The sequence below is a fragment of the Callorhinchus milii genome, unplaced genomic scaffold (assembly GCF_018977255.1).
Source record: "Callorhinchus milii isolate IMCB2004 unplaced genomic scaffold, IMCB_Cmil_1.0 Scaffold1, whole genome shotgun sequence".
Lineage (NCBI taxonomy): Eukaryota > Metazoa > Chordata > Chondrichthyes > Chimaeriformes > Callorhinchidae > Callorhinchus > Callorhinchus milii.
The window spans coordinates 43,964,633-43,982,968 of NW_024704742.1; the positions used below are offsets into that span (position 1 = coordinate 43,964,633).

At 40.2% G+C, this 18,336-nt stretch overlaps 1 protein-coding gene across 1 annotated transcript in view; it reads right to left on the minus strand.

The window, feature by feature from the left end:
- The window catches only part of LOC103175834 (protein sel-1 homolog 3), a 39,126-nt gene that overhangs the window by 9,058 nt on the left and 11,732 nt on the right, over positions 1 to 18,336 (minus strand). The window contains exons 6-17 of the mRNA XM_007889065.2: positions 17,944 to 18,002; positions 16,244 to 16,376; positions 15,021 to 15,156; positions 13,619 to 13,777; positions 10,225 to 10,436; positions 8,704 to 8,883; positions 7,596 to 7,715; positions 6,153 to 6,293; positions 3,452 to 3,514; positions 2,667 to 2,843; positions 1,260 to 1,387; positions 1,023 to 1,106 (exon numbers count right to left, since the gene is read on the minus strand). Coding sequence (XP_007887256.2) covers positions 1,023 to 1,106; positions 1,260 to 1,387; positions 2,667 to 2,843; positions 3,452 to 3,514; positions 6,153 to 6,293; positions 7,596 to 7,715; positions 8,704 to 8,883; positions 10,225 to 10,436; positions 13,619 to 13,777; positions 15,021 to 15,156; positions 16,244 to 16,376; positions 17,944 to 18,002 — 1,592 coding nt within the window. The remainder of the gene's footprint in view (positions 1 to 1,022; positions 1,107 to 1,259; positions 1,388 to 2,666; positions 2,844 to 3,451; positions 3,515 to 6,152; positions 6,294 to 7,595; positions 7,716 to 8,703; positions 8,884 to 10,224; positions 10,437 to 13,618; positions 13,778 to 15,020; positions 15,157 to 16,243; positions 16,377 to 17,943; positions 18,003 to 18,336) is intronic.

The window sequence follows — 18,336 nt, forward strand, 5'->3', positions numbered from 1 at the left end:
ACATGGGCTGCAGAGTTCTGGATGATCTATAGCCTGTGTAGGGAGGAGTTGGGGAGGCCGACAAGCAGCGAGTTTGCATAATGCATGTATGAGGGTCTCGGCAGCCTGCAACGTGAGACAGTGGCGGAGCCGTGCAATGTTGCGGAGGTGGGGAAGGGTGGAGTGGGTCATAGCACAGATGTGAGATATAAAGGACAGTTGAGGGTCAAACAGGACGCCGAGGTTCCATATTGGCTCTGTGAGGTGTAGAGTGCATCCATGGAGGGAGATGCTGTCAGGGCCCAAGGTGTGGAGGCGCTGACAGGAGTCAAGCAGGAGGGCCTCAGTCTTGTTGACATTCAACTGCAGGAAGTTAGCTCTCCTGCAGGACTTGATGTCCGACAGGCAGTCTGTGAGGACAGCAGTAGTCCTGGAATCAAGGGTGGAGGCAGAGAGGTAGAGTTGGGTAAACAGAGATAAACAGACAGAAAATGAGAATAGGAAACAAAGTAGTCATTTTGCAAAACCAGGTAAATCCACAGTAATCCAAGGGAATATAATCCTTTCATTTGATACAGCACCTTTCAACAACAACCAAATTACATTTGTATAGCGCCTTTCACATTGGGAGGAAGTTCCACGGCACTGGACAGTCAGAGTTTCGGACCCAAGCTGGGGGAAAACAGGGTGATCGAAAGCACGGTCAAAGAGGAGGGTCTTGAGATGGGTCTTGAAGGAAGTTGGAGGATAACTCAAAGTACTTCACAGGAATTTACAGTGAAGTGTTGTGACTATAATCTACCATCAATCAATAACTTTTTGATTATTGACCAGACTGACTGGCTCATCAATGAATCTTGGAAGGTGTAAATGTGTCCTCAAATGCTCAACTCAAAAGTCCTATTGGGTCGGGCAGTTCCAGTCGGACAAATACCATTGTTTACCAGTACTTCATATCAGTAAACTGTGTGGTTACCATTTACTTTATTTTTTAAAAAAAAATCAGAGTCTTGGGACAAAAGAATCATAGACTTTAACCTTACCAGGATTTTTGAATGTAGGCATTAATAGCTTTTCTCATGGCATAACCCAAAAAACCATTTTGTTCAGCAACATATTTGGCCCAACTGTATATGAAAGACAAAAATATCTGTTAATATCAGTATATAAATTAAAACATATATATATATAATATACACACACATATAATCTGTTATCAATTTAGCAGTTTGTAACTAAAACTACATGTTCTGCATAAAATCAGAATTGTTATATCTTACAGAACCGCTTGTCTGGGGTTGTATGGAATGGATTGCAAACTTCCTGTACTCCAGTAAGATGAGCAATGAATTGCACTTTCAATGTGTCCATAAAATCCAGCTTCATAGTAATAATGAAATGCTTCAATCTAGAAATAAAAGGGCATAAAACAAAACAATATATCTCAAGGAACAAGATTCATGTGCAGTAACAATCCAGGTCATAAGATTACAAATCCTAACTGCAAAGCAGGAGCAATTTAGTGAAAGGCAAGAAATTGTGTTATAGCTGGTAACGCAACCTAGTTCATTTGTCGAATATATGCAGATAACTTTTTGATTCATGATTTGCGGTTAAGGAGGTTTAGATTTGTAGAGTTCAGTTATAGATCTTGTGCTGTACGGATGTTTAATAAATGCTGGGAGCTCAGCTGCGATATAGTAAGATTTGCCAAGCTTTGTGGCCAAGTGATGTGACTAAGGGATTTAAAGCATTCAGGGAGATCTTCATTAATCAGGCAATGTGAGTTAGGGAATAGCAGATAGATTTTTATATGAATAAATCCAGTTTTTATACAGACAAAAACATTAATCGCTATGTGATCTTGTTTCTAAAGCAAATTAACAATTGTAGCTGTGAGAGTAATTGAGTTGATGGGGTACAGTAAGGGTCAATGGGCTAAATGGCCAACTGATTTACCCTATTGTACGCTTATCACAACAAATTGAGGTTTTCAAAATAATAAAGGGATTTGATAGGGTAGATTTCCTCTGGTGGGTGAATCCAAAACCATTCATAATCTTAAAATTAGAGCCAGACCATTTAGGAGTGAAATTAGGAGGCAGGTTTTCACCCAGAGGGTAGCGGAAATCTGGAACTCTCTCCTCCAAAAGGTTGTGGATGCTGGATCCATTCACATTTTCAAGACTGGGGTGGATAGATATTTGTTAGGTACACGTATCAAGAGATACGGGGTTATGGCAGGTAATTGAACTTGAGGTACAGATCAGCCTTGATCTTATAGAATGGCGGAACAGGCTTAAGGGGCTGAATGGCCTACTCCTGTGTCTATGTTTCTATGTTTTAGTAGTTCTATGTAGTAGTTTTTTTTTAAACAAATTCAGTATCCTGGCCTCAACGAACCTTCCTGGTAACCTGCCCCAGTTATTATTTACTTGGAAGCTTGTTAGCACAATGATAAAACTTCCCTCCCTTCTTGAATAGTCATAAGAGATCTTTAATGTCTTCCTGAATAGGTAAACAAGACCTTGGTTCAATGAAGGATAGCATCTCTGACCTTGCAACTCTCCTCCAGAATTGTACTGGAGTGTTGGCTTAGACCATGAGCCGATGTGGGGCTTGACATACACTTTCTTTTCGTAATGGCAGGCAAGACACTAGCCTTCAAATATCTTAAAGAGATTTACCTCATTTTTTTCAGGCATTCCTGGGTACAATCCAGCTCCATACACTACGCCAAGATTGTGCAAAGCATCCAGATTTCCCATTTTCATTGCTTCTTCCCAATACGATACAGCTCTCACATAATCCTTCTCAAACGTTTCATAGTACCATCCCAAACCATTAATTGCTTCATGTGATCCCTGTTTCAATAACAAATTAAATGAACACTTGTTCCTCTGAGAACAATATTCTCAGATTACGACACTCGCCCAATGGGATTTGAACATAGACCTTCCCCCTTCAGATAATTAGACCAAAATTGCAGTATAAACTTCGTGGAGAATAAAAACACCAGCATGGATTGGTTAGACCAAGCGGTCTGTGAGCGTGCCGTAATTCTTTGTAAATTGCAGTACATGATGTGATACTTCACTTCAAAACTCTGGAACTCTCTGCCTCAAACCCTCTACCTTGTTCCCTCCTTTGCCTGTCTTTACATCTGAAGATGTTCCTCTTTGACCTTGCCTACGACCTCTCTCTCCAGCTGGGCATCAAGCTCTGTCAGTGTTAAGTGTTCTGAGACATTACCTCGCGTGAAGGGTGCTATAAAAATGCAAGTTGTTGTGGTGTGTCAGAGCTGGTTTTGGGAGGCTACATTGTTGGGAACAGTGTTTTGAACTTGTTCACTGACTGCAAAAGGAAACAAATATCCAATCCCAAATATCTCACGGTTCTGCTTTCGAAACCTAAGATTCACAGACTTAAATAGAAAAGCTACTGACATACAATATTGCATAAATATTCCTACCTTGGATGCTGCTTTTTTCAGTAGTTTTAAGGCTAATTTGGTATTTTTTTCCACTCCTCGGCCCTAAAAAAGAGATTTAAAGAACCCGGATTTAATTTGGTTTTATACATTTAATGTCATTCATAGAAATACACAAAAGGGTCATAGTTATAGTATTCCTAAATACATTCCATTCCTTAAATGAGGAATAAGATTAAAATATGCTAAGATTGAAATACTTATCCTCCACCTTCTGAGTGTAGCAGCACCCAAAACGGACCAACTTATTTTTGTGGCTCAGGTATCAGGCAAACTGTGGCAATTTGTTTGCCCAGGTTTGTAATGTGTATCATGTAGTACTTAATAATAATAATCCTTGCATTTGATATAGCGCTTTTCACGTCTTCTAGACGTCTCAAAGCTTTTCACAGAATATACTGTAAAGTGAATTGATTGTATATTTGTGGGTGAAACACGGCAGCCAAATTGTGCACAGCAGTGTCCCACAAACAGTCGTGGATTGACTGGCCAAATTATTATTGTTTTTTGATCTTTGCTTGAGGGACTATTATCAGGCGTTCGGAGTAAGGAAAGTTGCCCAAATTTCGCCCTGCTAGTAATTTAACCCAGGTCTCTCACTTGTGAGGCAAGTGCTCTAACCACTGAGCTACACGACTCCTAATAAGAAACAATCTTGGATTCCCGTTGACCAAGGAGGCTGATTTGAACCCTGCGAACAAACTTTCAGATGGCATTTTACAGGGTATTGATTGCAGGTGGATTCCTGCAGCTCAGTGGTTCGAGCACTCAGTTTGCAAGGCAAGAGACCTGAGTTCAATTCCCGGCAGGGCGAAACCTTGAGCAAGTTTCCTTACTCCACACAGAGCCTAATAATAATCCCTCCAAAACCCAAAACAATAATAAATTGGTCATTTTCAATCCATGACTGTTTGTGGGACATTGCTGTGCTCAATTGGCTGCCGCGTTCGCCCACAAATATACAGTCAATTCACTTTACAGTGTGTTCTGTGAAGTGCTTTGGGACGTCCTCCCGACGTGAAAAGCGCTATATCAAATGCAAGGATTATTATTATTATTATTTAAGTGTTTATGCTATAAGGTGGCAATGAAAGGCTGTAATTTAATAGATTCACAACATCAAACCTGGCCGCAAGGGAACTTCAAGGATAAGCCCATCACTAGTTTTGTAGGTCTCATTTGCCACAGTTGTTTTAAGAACATTGGAAATAGCATTCTTGCACTTCCTAGGTAACTAAATAGATAAGTACACAGTATTCATCTCTGCAAACAGACCAATTCTAGCCTAAGTCGATAAATGTGTGAACAGCCCCTTACTATAACGCTAGCACAAACGATCTTGAACAACTACGGAAAAGACAATCTGATACAACATGCAACACAAACACAGTTATTAACTTACGTAACCACACAAGCAGCTAACCTCCTCACAATGATGGAAGAGGTTAAAATCAAGGAAAGCAATGTTTGCAGGTAGGTGTCGTGTTAAATTATGCTAGTGCTAACAGCCACTAGGTGGCAGTGCAGCCCCCCCATGTGTAGGTGGGATACATGGAATTTGCAGTTTGGTTTGGATACCCTTAAGCATGGTGATGGGTTTCTGCATGTGTCAGACACCAGCCTGGCCCTTCCCAAAAAGTTGAGTGCAGGAAATGTACCAGTTTCCAATAATAAACAGTGCCTCATTCCTAGAGGTCTTATTGTCCAGTAAATAAAATTCAAAAACATATTACATTGACTTTTGTTGTGTTTTCAAGCCGTAACACACACGTTTTGTCTTGTTTGAAAACGAATGAAGATCATTTTGCATGTTTTATTATTACGTTTAGAAACCGGAATAAACCTTAAAGTGTTAGTGCAACAATTTGGATGTGAAAATGCAATGTTATTGTTGCTCTAAATGTTATAAATGCAAAAATGGTACAACAGATAAGTTTATAGAAGTTATTATCTACCCTACTCTGGTACACATTCCAAATATAACAATAATCCTAACATATGATTATGTGCCTTTCAAGTCAGGAGGAGTCTCAAAGCACTTAATAGAATATACTGTAAAGTGTAGCGAATGTGTATTTAATAGGCAAAATATCATTACTGAAACCTTCTTAAAAAAGCAGTTTACATGTTTTAAACTAACAATGATATTCCTTATAATCGTCTTTTCTTCTTTATACATAAAAGAAAAGATCCGTCATACAGTATTTCTGTTCAGTTTAATCTTGTGCTTTTTCTTTATTTTGTATTTATTTTCATTATACTTTCCTCTTGTTCTTTGTGACTTTAAAAGCCAAAAAATCATTGTTACTTGTATTTTATATAAGAAAAAAAACTTTAATATAAAAAGACTGTCATTTAGTGGTGCAACAAGCTTGTGTTCAACTTTAGGATGGGGCTGCCACTCCTATTCCAGATTCCTCCCATACAATCATATGAGAAGGTGCTGATTATAGTCAAAGCACTTTCCTAATGTTCAAAGTAAATCATTACATGACATCATTACATTGTTCCTCCCTTACAATATAACCTTACAACACTTGCGAACTTGTCTCTGGTTGCCCATCAGTAGGACATAACCATGTGATGTGACTGCCTCCAGTGGAACAAATACTTGAAATAGAGGTAAAGAATAAAGCCGAAAAATAAAACAAATTGGATTTAACTTAGAAAGACGGTACCCTACCTTAAATAAAATAAGTGCATACTCATACATTGATAAAGGGTCTCCAGTCTCCAACGCACTTTTAGAATACCATTCTGCCGCTGCTTTAATGTCACGCATAACACCCTGTTGTCCCCAGTAAAGCATTTGAGCAAGTTTTTTCTGCAAAATAAATTATAAGAATTTTGTTAGGCGTCTAGAATTGAAAGTGGCAAACACAAAGCAAAGTGAACTGTTACTGCAAAGCACAATTAGGATCATTAGCTGAATTCCACGGTGCTTTGATGCTGTTTATAATGGGTTGGCATTTGCTGTTAAAAGTAATCTTTATAATAATAATCCTTGCATTTGATATAATGCCTCTCATGTTGGGAAGATGTCTCAAAGCACTTCCCAGGATTTTACTGTATAGTGCAGTTACTGTTTACAGCAAACTCCTGGCTTACCAGACTCCAGGTATCTGGAATTGAAGCCTAGCCAAACCTGGCCGGAAACCCAAAAATGTTTTAAAACTTTTCCTTGTGCCGAAGCGGTTAGACTCCTAACTCTCCCAGCTCATGTCAACACCATGAGCAGGCTCACTGTGCTTGCTGGCTTTCCCTGTGGCTAGGGATATTACTTTAATTCAGATTGTTTGGAGATAGCTGATTCACTACCTTCTGCTCACGGGATTCAAACATTTTCAAAAAATGGCAGTAAGTACCAGTAACGACATTGTAATTACACTTAGCCAGAAAATTCCAGCTCACCGGATTAGATCCCCCCCCCCCCCCCTCTCCCCCCCCCCCCCCCCATCAGTCCGGCTGTTTTTGGATTTAAGTCTATTTCTAGGAGAATGTGGCACGCAATTTGCACGAGCTCTTCCCTGCAAACATCCATGTAGTGAATGAAAAGTTTTAACTGGGAAGCTGGCTGAGGTAGAAGGACAAATTCTATTCTCTTTTCAAATAGTACATGGGATCTTTAAGGTCCAGGCAAACAGGCAGGAGGGGCTCCAGTTTACCGTTTCATCCAAAGCCGGCACCTCCCAAGAATGCAGAGCTCCCACAGCACTGTACTGCACTGTCAACCTCATTGTCCCAATCTGGTGAGCTGACCCCCATACTGAGCAATTCAACATGTGGTACAACAAGCCCACACTGCTCTTTTGACTCCAATAGTGGCTTAATACATGCAGTGGTGAATGATGGGGTTTGACATTTTAAAGTAATGGCAGGAAATAAATGTTGTGATCTCACACAATCCAGATTATTTTAGACAGACAAAGTCCAGCTTCAATCCACGACTGTTTGTGGGACGCTGCTGTGCGCAATTGGCTGCCACGGTTTGCCCACAAAATATACAGTCAATTAAATTTACATTATATTCTGTGAAGCGCTTTGAGACGTCTCGAAGATGTGATAAGGCGCTTTATCAAATGGAAGGATTATTATTATTAAGTACTGCATGATACACATTACATACCTGAGCAAACAAATTGCCATGGTTTGCCTGATACCTGAGCCACAAAAATAAGTCATGGTTTTCTTTTGTTTGGATCTCCAAAACCAAATTATCCATTAGTCTTACAGGTTCTACCAGAGCCTAGGAAACAAAAGAACATTTTCATATTCAATAGAATTAAGTAAATTATTGTAAGGCTTTTAGACAGGCATAAACAAAGAGCATCTTGACACAAGAATTATTATTACTGTATTTCTAGTTACAATATAGATTTTCGTGCTAAATTAATAGCTGTCAATTATATTTTGTTCTGAATATATACTGATCGTGCTACAGAAATGATCAATGTTTATATTTTATTTTGACACATTTTGACAAACCATTTTGACACATGGTTTGCACACCACCAATGCAACATAACACAATTACCCCATCAGTGTTGGCACATCATTGCTGCAGGATCACAGTTTTTAGAAACCCTCGACTCTGAAAAAGGATCTGTTATGCATCATGTATAAATAAATTTATAGGCGCCTTTAAATAGGTAATTAACTTTCAATGAAGGCTTTCAGAATCACCTGTAATCTTTTTCATTGGCTTTAATTTGCATACAGGGAAACCTTGTTGGAGCCCAATGTCTTAGCGGCCACTCTCTAAGCAAAGTGCGAAAAAATGGTTGACATAATCCAGGTTGTCAGGTCATCTCTGATGTAACTTCTTGCGCTTTTCACACATGTTTGCTATACGAAGGAAGGGTTGCCAAGGTTATGCTGCGCATGGCCACTATCCACAGGAAGCGATGCTGTTGGAAGTGATACCAGTGGGGCTTCCTGTGGAGGGTGCAGAAAGTGCACCCAAGTGCAGCAGCCAAGTGTGCCATGCCTCTGGTTAGCACACATCCACAGGAGACTTGTACTATTAGTGACCCAGCGCTTTATCAAAGGGCTCAGTTATGGAGTTAGTGTAACTAACACTGTAATTAAGAGCACTTGTATTTCACACTGTATACATGCATTCACACAAGGTGCATAATGAGTCCTGTCCAGCAAGAATTTCCAGCAGTTCAAAATTAGACAGATGACTTGTAATGCAGCTCATATTAAGCTCATAGTAATCTGTTTGTTCCTACCTGTTCTCCTTCAAGTGCCTGCCGATCCTGAACAGTCATTTTTGCGACGCTTATGTAATAACCGAATGACATATCGTAGTCCAGAAAGTAACCATCTATACCTTGGTAATGCTTGTATCCAAGGTGCATTAAGGCAAGTCTATCATTCCCTTGTGCAGCAACCATACTGTACAACAAGCTCTGTTAAAGAACAAATAAGAATGCATTTTATTAAAGAAAATGAACAATTGGGGAACTGGAATCATAATGTAATGGATGCACCTCCCCACCCAACACAATCTCTGGCTCGGTTGGCGTGCTATGTGGAATAAGGTTAATCAGTTTATCAAGGCACGTTTCTAAGTTGAAGTGTTTTGGGCTAAAATCTTGCTAGTTAGTGACTGGCTTACTGATTGGGGACATGCACCTTCCATTTCTGAGCTAGGTGACAATGTGGAATTCAATAAGAATAAGAAATAATAATCCTTGCATTTGATTTAGCACCTTATCACATTGGTGAGATGTCTCAAAGCGCTTCACAGAATATACTGGAAAATGTAGCGACTGTGCATTTTGTAGGCAAAACTTAGCAGCCAATTGTGCACAGCCATGTCCCACAAACAGTCGTGGATTGAGTGATCAAGTTTTGCAAGTTTTTGAATTTAGACATTTTTAATTTGTGAAACTGAAAGTGCAGAATTCACTGATGATCATATCCCTGAACACTGGCAAAGGTTGTTTTGTGGCCAACATTTTATTTTTTCAAATTAAATGCCATGTTCATTTGCAAAATACAATCACAACATTTTACAGCAAATCCTGTGAAGGACTTTGAGATGTTTTCCTGACAAGAAAGGCCCTATATCAAATGTAAGAATTATTATTATTGGCTGTTGGCTAAACACCGGGAGAAACTCCCTTCTAATTTTGACTACAGCCAAGGTACTTTTAAGGCCCACCTGGACAGGGAGCCATGACCTCAGTTTAACGTCTCATTTGAAGGCCGGCACCTCCAACAATACAGCACCCCCCAGAGCTGTATTGAAGCATCAGGCTGGACAATACGACTTCAAAGTCACAATATGGGGCTTGAACCCCCAACGTTCTCTCTCAGAGGCCTGAGTGCTACCAACTGTGGTAGCACTGTGGTAGTAGTGGAGTCCTGTAGCTCAGTGGTTAGAGCACTCGCTTTGCAAGTGAGAGACCTGAGTTCAATTCCAGGCAGAGCGAAACCTTAGGCAAGTTTCCTTACTCCACACAGAGCCTAATAATAATCCCTCCAAAACCAAAAACAATAATAAATTGGTCATTTTCAATCTACGACTGTTTGTGGGACATTGCTGTGCGCAATTGGCTGCCGCGTTCGCCCACAAATATACAGTCAATTCACTTTGGGACGTCCTCCCGACGTGAAAAGCGCTATATCAAATGCAAGGATTATTATTATTATTATAACTGAGCCAGGCTGATACTTACCGAGTTTTTACTTAAACGAGGCAAAGCAAGATGAAACAATCAGCCTCATTTTGATGAACAAGTTACCTGTAAGGGTTGTATGTCAACACCAAGTCCAGCTTCAAAAAGAATTCCCAGGAAGTAAGCTGCTCTGTAATAGCCGCAACAACTAGCTTCCACAAAGGAAGGAATCAAGTGGCTGATCTGCTGAAGGCCTCCTGGACGAGTTAAAGTATCTAATGCCTTGTGGAAAAGTATCTCACCAACTTTAATAACTGGATACAGTGATGAGGTCAAGCCTAAAAAAATAATAAATATTTCAAGAATGCTGCAGACTGTAAATAAATTAAACATTTGACTCCCAAATTACTTGTGTTCGCAACAAATATTCACACAACGATATGTGCAACAACAACAACAACAACAAGATTCCATTTATAAAGCGCCTTTCACGTCAGGAGGACGTCCCAAGGCGCTGCACAGTTGGGTCATGACCCGAGCAGGGGGGAAATGGTCAGGGTGAGGGGAGGGAAGGGAGGGAGCGAGGAGGGGGGAAATGGTCAGGGTGAGGGGAGGGAAGGGAGGGAGCGAGGAGGGGGAAGAGAGTCGAGAGGGGAGCTGAAGGCTCGGTCAAAGAGAAAGGTTTTGAGACCGGCCTTGAAGGAGGAAAGGGAGGAAGCGGCGAAGGCACTGGGGGATGGAGTTCCAGAGCCTCGGGGCTGAGAGGCTGAAGGCCCGACCACCGATGGTAGGGCGGTTGGGGCGGGGGACGTGGAGCAGACCAGAGCCAGCATCACCTTATCAAGGAATATGGCTTATCAGGTGATACATGTAGTTCTCAGAAAAGTACAAAATAAGGAAAAACTGTAAAATGCTACATAAACCAAAGCAGGATGCGACACAACCAATGGTGTGTAGGATGCAACCTAACTAATGGTTGTAGATTATGACTTCTGTTTGTGAAAAAAATACAAACGGTGAATGAATATCTGATGTGATTTAAAGCAAGAAGTAAGGTTACAATTGTATAAATACTTTATAGCCGGAGTAGAGTTAAGGATGGAAGGATGGAATCGTCAATGGCATGTGGCTCAGCGAGATTCTTTCCAGAGAGGAAGACAGAAAATAAAGGAAAGTGAAACGACAGTGAGAGCTACAAAGCAAAAATAGGTGCCCATTTCAATTGTTTTTAGGAACAATGGCTTGTTAAAGTGCTTCAGAGGAAAGTGGTGTTGGAAACAAAAATAACATTGCTTAAATTATTATTTTAGTTCAGTTACAAATGCTTATGCAATTGTTAGTCGGTATTGGAATAATGTGTAGACTGTACTGATCAGAGTTTGCTAAATTGTAGAGTTGATTTTTAAGCATGACTTATGTTACCGGGTAGTTGGCAAAACTTTAGATAAAATGTTATATAAGTGTTAATGTGTTAAATTGGTTCACAGCGGCAGCTCTCTTGTTAGCTTATAATATGACATTACTACACTGTTTTAATTCAAGTCAGCTCATGGGCACTGTACTCAAGTACAGTCCCAGCTTGTTTAAACCAGCCTGAAAACAGCCCTCAGGTGGGTGAGGACGTGAAGATTTCCACAGATTATCCTGAGGTTTTTAAAAAAGACAATTATAAAAGAAGCTATACATTGTTCAGTCAGAATTGGTCATCTGAGTGTTCGGTTTGAGTTAGTGAGAGAGTATTAAGTTTTTCTCTCCTCCAGCAAGGCAGAACTTCTATCCGAAATTTCCCAACTCAAGCCACTCGCACTCGACCTCGACTATGTTAAGGTACCAGCAATTCTGGCAACATCAGTAAAGAAAAAGCAAAAGAGAAGAACAGAAGAACTGCAATGCTTTGAGAAAACAGCTCCAACACAACTGATAGATTCAACTTTGGTTCTTTCTTTCGACGGCCACTATTGTCAGCTCAAGAGAGCATTTGCGCTACTCCTGGCCAATACCTTCCAGGCTCAACACAGTCCTTAATTCTGCTACTGGTTGTACGACTGGATGTACCTTTGAACAAACCCAAGCAAGAGATGCTCACCAACTGCTTGTAAATTTATTGACTTTGATATTGATTTTAATATAGTAACAACAGTAACATTGCTGTACGTGAGCATAACAGTAAAACATGTTTATTGTAACTTTGTAGTAACTATGTTGTTGAACTAATGCAATTTTCCTGCCCCATTAAGTAAACAAGCTTTAAAATAAGATACAACAAGGTTACATTTGTATAGCACCTTTCAGGTCGGGAGGATGTCCCAAGGTGCTGGACAGTGTACAGCATTTCAGAACCAGCACTGGGGTCAGCGGGGAGAGGGGAGGGGAAGTGGCTGACCAATGGCACGGTCGAAGAGGAGGGTTTTGAGGTGGAACTTGAAGGAGGCTAAGGAGGGGGCGAGGCGGAGTGATTGGGGGATGGAGTTCCAGAGGTTGGGGGCAGAGTGGCTGAAGGCTCTCCCACTAATGGTGAGGCAGGTGGTTCGGGGGACATGGAGCAGGCCGGAGCCGGCTGAGCGGAGGGAGCGGGCGAGTTAGGAGGTCACAGAGATAGAGTTGGGCGAGACCATTGAGGGCTTTGTAGGTGAGGACCAGGATTTTGAACTGGATCCTCTGAAGGACTCCAATGCAGTCGGGCGAGAATGGGGGAGATGGGGTCACAGAGTTTGGTGCGGGAGAGGACACGGGCTGCAGAGTTCTGGATTATCTGCAGCCTGTGGAGGGAGGAGTTGGGAAGGCTGACAAGCAGGGAGTTTGAATAGTCGAGCCTGGAGGTGATGAAGGCACGAACAAGTGTTTCAGCGGCCTGAGGGGTGAGGTAGTGGCAGAGTCGGGTGATGTTACGGAGGTGAGGGAAGGCAGAGCAGATCATGGCTTGGATGTGGGGAAGAACAGATAATTGAGGGTCGAGCAAGACACCTAGGTTCCTGACTGGCTTGGTGACATTGGCAACATTGGTTCCTCTGTTCATGGGTTCCTCATATAATTCCGGGCTAACAAAATAAGCTGGTCTTTTCTGGCCACATCCTTTGTCCTAAGCTTCAATAGGAAGGTTAAGTCCACTCCTAGCCGTACCTTTGAACCCAACAGTGGCAAAACTCATTAGTGCCTGGCTGCTACATAAAGTGCCTCATGGAGCAAACTAGGTTTTCAGCAGCAGGGAACCCTTTGTACATAACACTAATTTGCATACCTTTGGCTCGGAGGCAATCTCAGAGTGATACACTGGTGATTCACTACTTGAAAACTTTGAAATTTTTGAATCATCGAACACACCTATGGTTATCTCCTCCACCTCCTTCTCCCTTGCTTGGCATCTGATGCCGTGACTTTGTAGCACTGAGACATTATTCCAATGTGAAGGGGGCTGTATCAATGCAAGTTGTTTTTGTTGTTGTTGCTTGTTCAGGTAATCAGATGCCAGGAAATCTTACTAGGAGAGTTTTTTCAACCCACGTCATTGTTTTACACTTACCATAAAATGTCTCTGATGCCATTGTCTCAAGCAGATCGAATAGGGACTTGTATTTGGTTTGGGCACTTTCATTCCAGAGATGTACAGGGCATTTTTCTTCCTTATGGTCCATCTTTCCATATTTTGTGATCAACTGTGAATAATAGTTCTCACTTCTATCTGTATAAAAATGTGGGAAAAAGACACAATTCGGAAAATCTTAATGGTTAAAAGAATATTAAAAAAAGTCAAAAAAGCTGAAAATAGGAACCTAAAACAGTCTTTTGGGTATGATATTCCTCCAGAATTGTACTTGTACAAGTTTTGATGTTCTGGATTTCAGATATTCTCAATAGTAATGTCCAACAAACACAATGGCATTTAACTTCCAACTCTTGTATCATGGCCCACAAAATATACAGTCAATTTACTTTATAGTATATTCTGTGAAGCGCTTTGAGACTCATAGAGCAAACTATATTTCAGCAGGAGGAACCCTGTGTACATAACACTGATTTGGACACATCTCAAAGTTTCAAAGACATGATAAGCCGCTATATCAAATGCAAGGATTATTATTATGGCGTTTGATTACCAGTTAACAGAATGCTGCGTTTTTTGTTTAGTAAGTAGACATCTGTTATTATTACCGAATACAATGATGATTTCTCAGATCATGCTATTTTCTATTAATAATGACATGGAGGGGAACAGGAGTGTGGAGTCTGCCTCTGGCTCATTCAAATTTACCACTAAGTTGACTCCATTAATCATACAGTCAGTATTAACATTGTATGTACATTTCATTCTGAATGGAAAACTTCCAGGAATGCTCTCTGTGAGTGGATCTGGAAACCTGGAGGAGACAGATATCGTTAAACAATCTAGTTTTTCCACAAGGGTCAGGCCACACAGCATTACGTAGTTTGTCTGATTTCACTACTTATAAACCAAAAGTACCAGAAAGATCTTGAGAAAGTCCATAAACAACCATTCAAAGCAACTTCCCCCTTCACCACATCTTTACCAGCACAATATAAAGCCCCCCACAGGCACAATAGGACATAGGTTTACTCCACAGTTATTGCCTGAAAGCAAAGAGTTCTCCCAAAAACTAGACTATGTAATGGAGGAAGAATTGGGCATAGTGAACATTTACTCCCTCACATTCTAAGCTGTCTACTAAATAGTGGCTCATGTGAATACATGTACATGGGCTCTATCACAGAAGTATAAATCACTGGCTTTTTATTTTGTTATTTAAAATCTCTTTGTGTCCCACCCAGAACGGTGTCTCGGTTTTCAGTCAGTATTCAGCTGTAAGATGAGCCTCTTGTACTTGATTTGGATATTTCCTACTTCCTCCATCACATGAAGGGTGTTCTATGCACAGCTTGTTTTTGTATAAACTACAGTTACTTACTCATTCGGCTCATTTTCTCGGTTAACCCAAGGGCCTGGAAATACTGCCTTATGATCTTGTTGATGTCTTGACATTTTTCATAGTATTGTTCGATTTGTTGATAAAAGTCAGCATTCAATTCAAGAGGATTTGAAATCTGCAAATATGAGAAATTACTAGTTAAAATCACAGATAATAGCCACATGCATGAGAATAAAATGTTAAACTAATAAGAGATAATTCCCATCCTTTCCTCCATGCAGCAGCATTATTAATTTGACAGGATAAAGAATGTCGATATCAAGGAAAAATGTTACAGTTCATTCAAATAGAGTATTCAACTGACCAGAACATGCCCTCAATATGCTGATGAGATAATCCCATTAGTTTTCTAAATCTGCACACTCAACCTCCTTCCTAAATACTCCTGCATTCTTTGTTTAAATTCAGTTAAATGGCAGAAATCCATAAACAAAACTCCAAAGCAAGGTATTAAACCACAGGGCAACCGAGTTAGAATGTGTTTGTTTGGGTCAATATCTCTGAGGTCACTTTATAAACAAAGCACAAACAATAGCCCCTGTTGGGTCCTCAGGTTGCAATGACATTACTTCTTGTTCGTTCAGCGACATGCGCAAGAGGCACTGTTGACATCACTTCCTTTGAGCACACAGAAAATTGTGTTATCATTTCTTTCTGCTCATTACGTGCATGCATAGACAACAAGTGACATCTACTAACTTTCTGCACATAGTGCGCACAATCCACAGGAGGTGATGTCACCGAGCACTGTACCTGACTCTCCGGATGTTGGACAATTTTTAGTGTGAACAAATAAATATTCCAGCACACATGTATCTAATTCCCATCACCTCACTACTACCTCCATGATTATCCCTGGTGATCTATTTATACAAGTTCATTCAGAACTACTTCCTAGGTGTCCCAGCTTGTAACCGATGTAACAGTAATTTGTACACAATCTTACATTATATTTTAAAACAAAATGATCCTACGGCCAAAGATTAGGTGAAATTTTGGACCTCTGAAGTGCTGACTCATACTAGGGCACCACAGAGTACCACTACCCTCCTGGACCTCCCATGAGTAGCTGTTCTTCCCAAGGAATGAGAGTCAGCTTGCTATTCAAGGGTGGATGGCATCACAGCCAAATCTCATATCATCCGTACCAAAAGTGCCAGCTATTAATGGGAGCATTAATGTGTATGGAGTCTCAAACATACCATTTTACTGTCCAATGCTCGGATCCGATAATATTTCACTGGACCAAAGAATCCTTCAAAGCTACGAACATGACTACTGCCGGCAAGTACAAAGTATCCGGATGTATCATTGTAATAAACTGGCTCAGGATAACTGAAAAAGATAAGCATTGTGTAGACGGTAACTATCATATAGTTATCCATTGCATAAAACCACAGAATGTTGCTCTTGGTCTACTCCCCTTTGATATTCCTCTTCAACAATAATACTAATACTAATAAATAATAATAATCCTTCCATTTGGTATAGCGTCTTTCATATTGGGAGCACGTCCCAAACTGCTTCACAGGACTTACTGTATTTGAAGGCGAACGCAGCAGCCAATTTGCACACTGCAAAAACAATAGTTTGTTTCAAAGAACACCCTAGTTTATTTTTAAAAAGTGTTAAGAAAGATGGCATTTACTGCTTTATTTTATTCCACATAGAGTATTCACTACTCTTTTGGGGGAAAACATATTCTTTCTCATCTTACATCTTGTTTGAGAACTGTTGATTTTCTATCCAGGTACTCCAGTTCTGTGTCCTTGATTCACATGCTAAATAACAGCTGTATCCATATGACTCAGTCCTGAAAGTGTTTTAAAAACCTGCCTCTTTTCAATCTGTTTTACGCCAATGAAAATTCTGTGTCTATCTTCATAGTGATAATCAGTTTGGAAGGTGCTTTTCAAAGTGATTTGGTGCCAAAAATGTAGTGGTTACTGAGAACAAAATGCTGAGTACCAATCAAATGGCCGAGGCCTGAGACTTTGGGCCAAACTGGTAGAAAATGAATAATGGGCCGGAAAGAGTGTAGATTCTACACTCCTCAACAGATTAACCCTGTAAAGAGGATTTTACAACATTATAATAATAATAATAATCCTTGCATTTGATATAGCGCTTTTCACGTCAGGAGGACGTCCCAAAGCGCTTCACAGAACACACTGTAAAGTGAATTGACTGTATATTTGTGGGCGAACAATACAATACAATTTAAAATTATATATGGTTTTCATGTCACGAGGACATCTCAAAGCACTTTACACAGTCTTGATGGGGACTTTAACAGTGGGGACGGAGTGGGGTGAGTGGAATGGATTTGGGGATGTTTCAAAATGGTCACCTTGACTCATGTTGGTAACAATGATATCATTAATCCTGGTCAGAATGGGAGTTGTCACTTCCCAAGCGTAGTTTCATGCAAATGGCTTGAAATTTTCCAACTTGACCCTAATATAAAACGTTAGAAAGAGCAGGAATTAGCCTTAGAGGGCTTTGAGCTTTACAGAATATACTGTAAAGTGAATTGACTGTATATTTTGTGTGTGAAATGCAACAGCCAATTGCACACAGTTGTGTCCCACAAACAGTCGTGGATTAAGTGACCAAATTATTATTTTTGGGAATTAAGGAATTAATGTCCCCGGAAAAGCAATCCGCCAATCGATTAACAACCGGGTTTCTACTTACTGCTAGATAACCAGAGGCGTGTGGAGTAAGAAAACATGCCAAACGTTTCGCCCTGCCAGGAATCAAACCCAGGTCTCTTCCTTGCGAGGTGAGTGCTCTAACCACTGAGGTACAGGACTACAGCTATAACTCACAAGGTTATATCAACAACAATTGCATTTTACTTTAAATTTAAAATTTTGAAACACATTTTTCTTCCACTTACTCATAATATGCATCTTCACGGTGTTCAAACTTTTCTCCATAGTTGATTGACAAAGTCATCTAGAAAAAGAGCAAATGTGCAAAACACACTTAGTTATTCAGAAACAGTTCACAGAAATATTCATCAATGCTGTTTCTGAAGTTCTGCTTTTTATTTCCAAGTTAGGTTTATTAACAGTGCATATAGGCTTTAAATCACCATATCATTTGCCCAAATTTTTTCGCAGAATCAGCTCATCATATACAATTCTTGGCAGAGCAGGGGAAACTTAGTGCAGTAAATGCCTATAAAAATCATACATAAAATCAACCAGGATCTTAAAAAGAGGCTTTATAATAATAATCCTTGCATTTGATATAGTGGCTTTCAAGTGTTTTACAGGATTTATTGTAC